Source organism: Elephantulus edwardii, unplaced genomic scaffold (genome assembly GCF_000299155.1).
Source record: "Elephantulus edwardii isolate Elephantulus edwardi_28Jun2011 unplaced genomic scaffold, EleEdw1.0 scaffold00342, whole genome shotgun sequence".
Taxonomy (NCBI): Eukaryota; Metazoa; Chordata; class Mammalia; order Macroscelidea; family Macroscelididae; genus Elephantulus; species Elephantulus edwardii.
Window position 1 is genome coordinate 166,408 of NW_006400092.1, and position 710 is coordinate 167,117.

Genomic DNA, 710 nt, shown 5'->3' on the forward strand with positions numbered 1-710 from the left:
ATATATATTTCTGTTGGAAAACATTTATACCCTTATTGTTCATGTACTTTGTGATGATGAGGTTATTGAAACAGATAAGTGTTTAAAATTAATTTTATGTCACCTCATCCTCAATTCTTAATGTATTATTAAATCATTGTAGTTGAAAAAAAGATGTCTTCCACTGAATACACTTCATGCCCATATGACTGGATTGGATACCAAGAAAACTGCTTCTATTTTTCTGAAAACACAGCCACTTGGGCATCAAGCCAGAACTTCTGTGTCTCGCATGCAGCAACTCTGGCAGTATTCAACACCACGAAAGAACTGGTAAGTCAACAAGCCTGAATTATAGTTATAATTTCAGAGATCATAGTTGATATGGAAAGTAAAGCCTAGTTCAAACCCATCAGCCAAGCTATGAGAGAACGATGTGGTGGGTGGCTTCTGTAAAGAGTTACAGTCCAGAAATCCTATGATAGTTCTGCTCTGTCTTGTAAGGTAGTTATGAAAAATAATCTGTGTTATGACAACAGATACATTATGGTAATTATTACGGTCAGGAGGAAGATAATGTACTAAATGACTATGCACTTATTTGGAATACGTATATGTAAGAATTATGCATCAAAAAGTTGGACAATGACTAGGGAGGATAGAAGGAGAATTGACGCCTTTGAGCTGTGGTGCTGGAGAAGAGTATTGAATGTACCATGGACTGCTAGGAG

At 36.3% G+C, this 710-nt stretch overlaps 1 protein-coding gene across 1 annotated transcript in view; it reads left to right on the plus strand.

Moving 5' to 3' along the window:
* Window positions 1-153: 153 nt before the first annotated feature.
* Window positions 154-710, plus strand: part of LOC102851679 (C-type lectin domain family 2 member D-like) — a 4,064-nt gene continuing 3,507 nt past the window's right edge. The window contains exon 1 of the mRNA XM_006901753.1: window positions 154-312. Within this exon, the coding sequence (XP_006901815.1) occupies window positions 154-312 (159 nt within the window). The remainder of the gene's footprint in view (window positions 313-710) is intronic.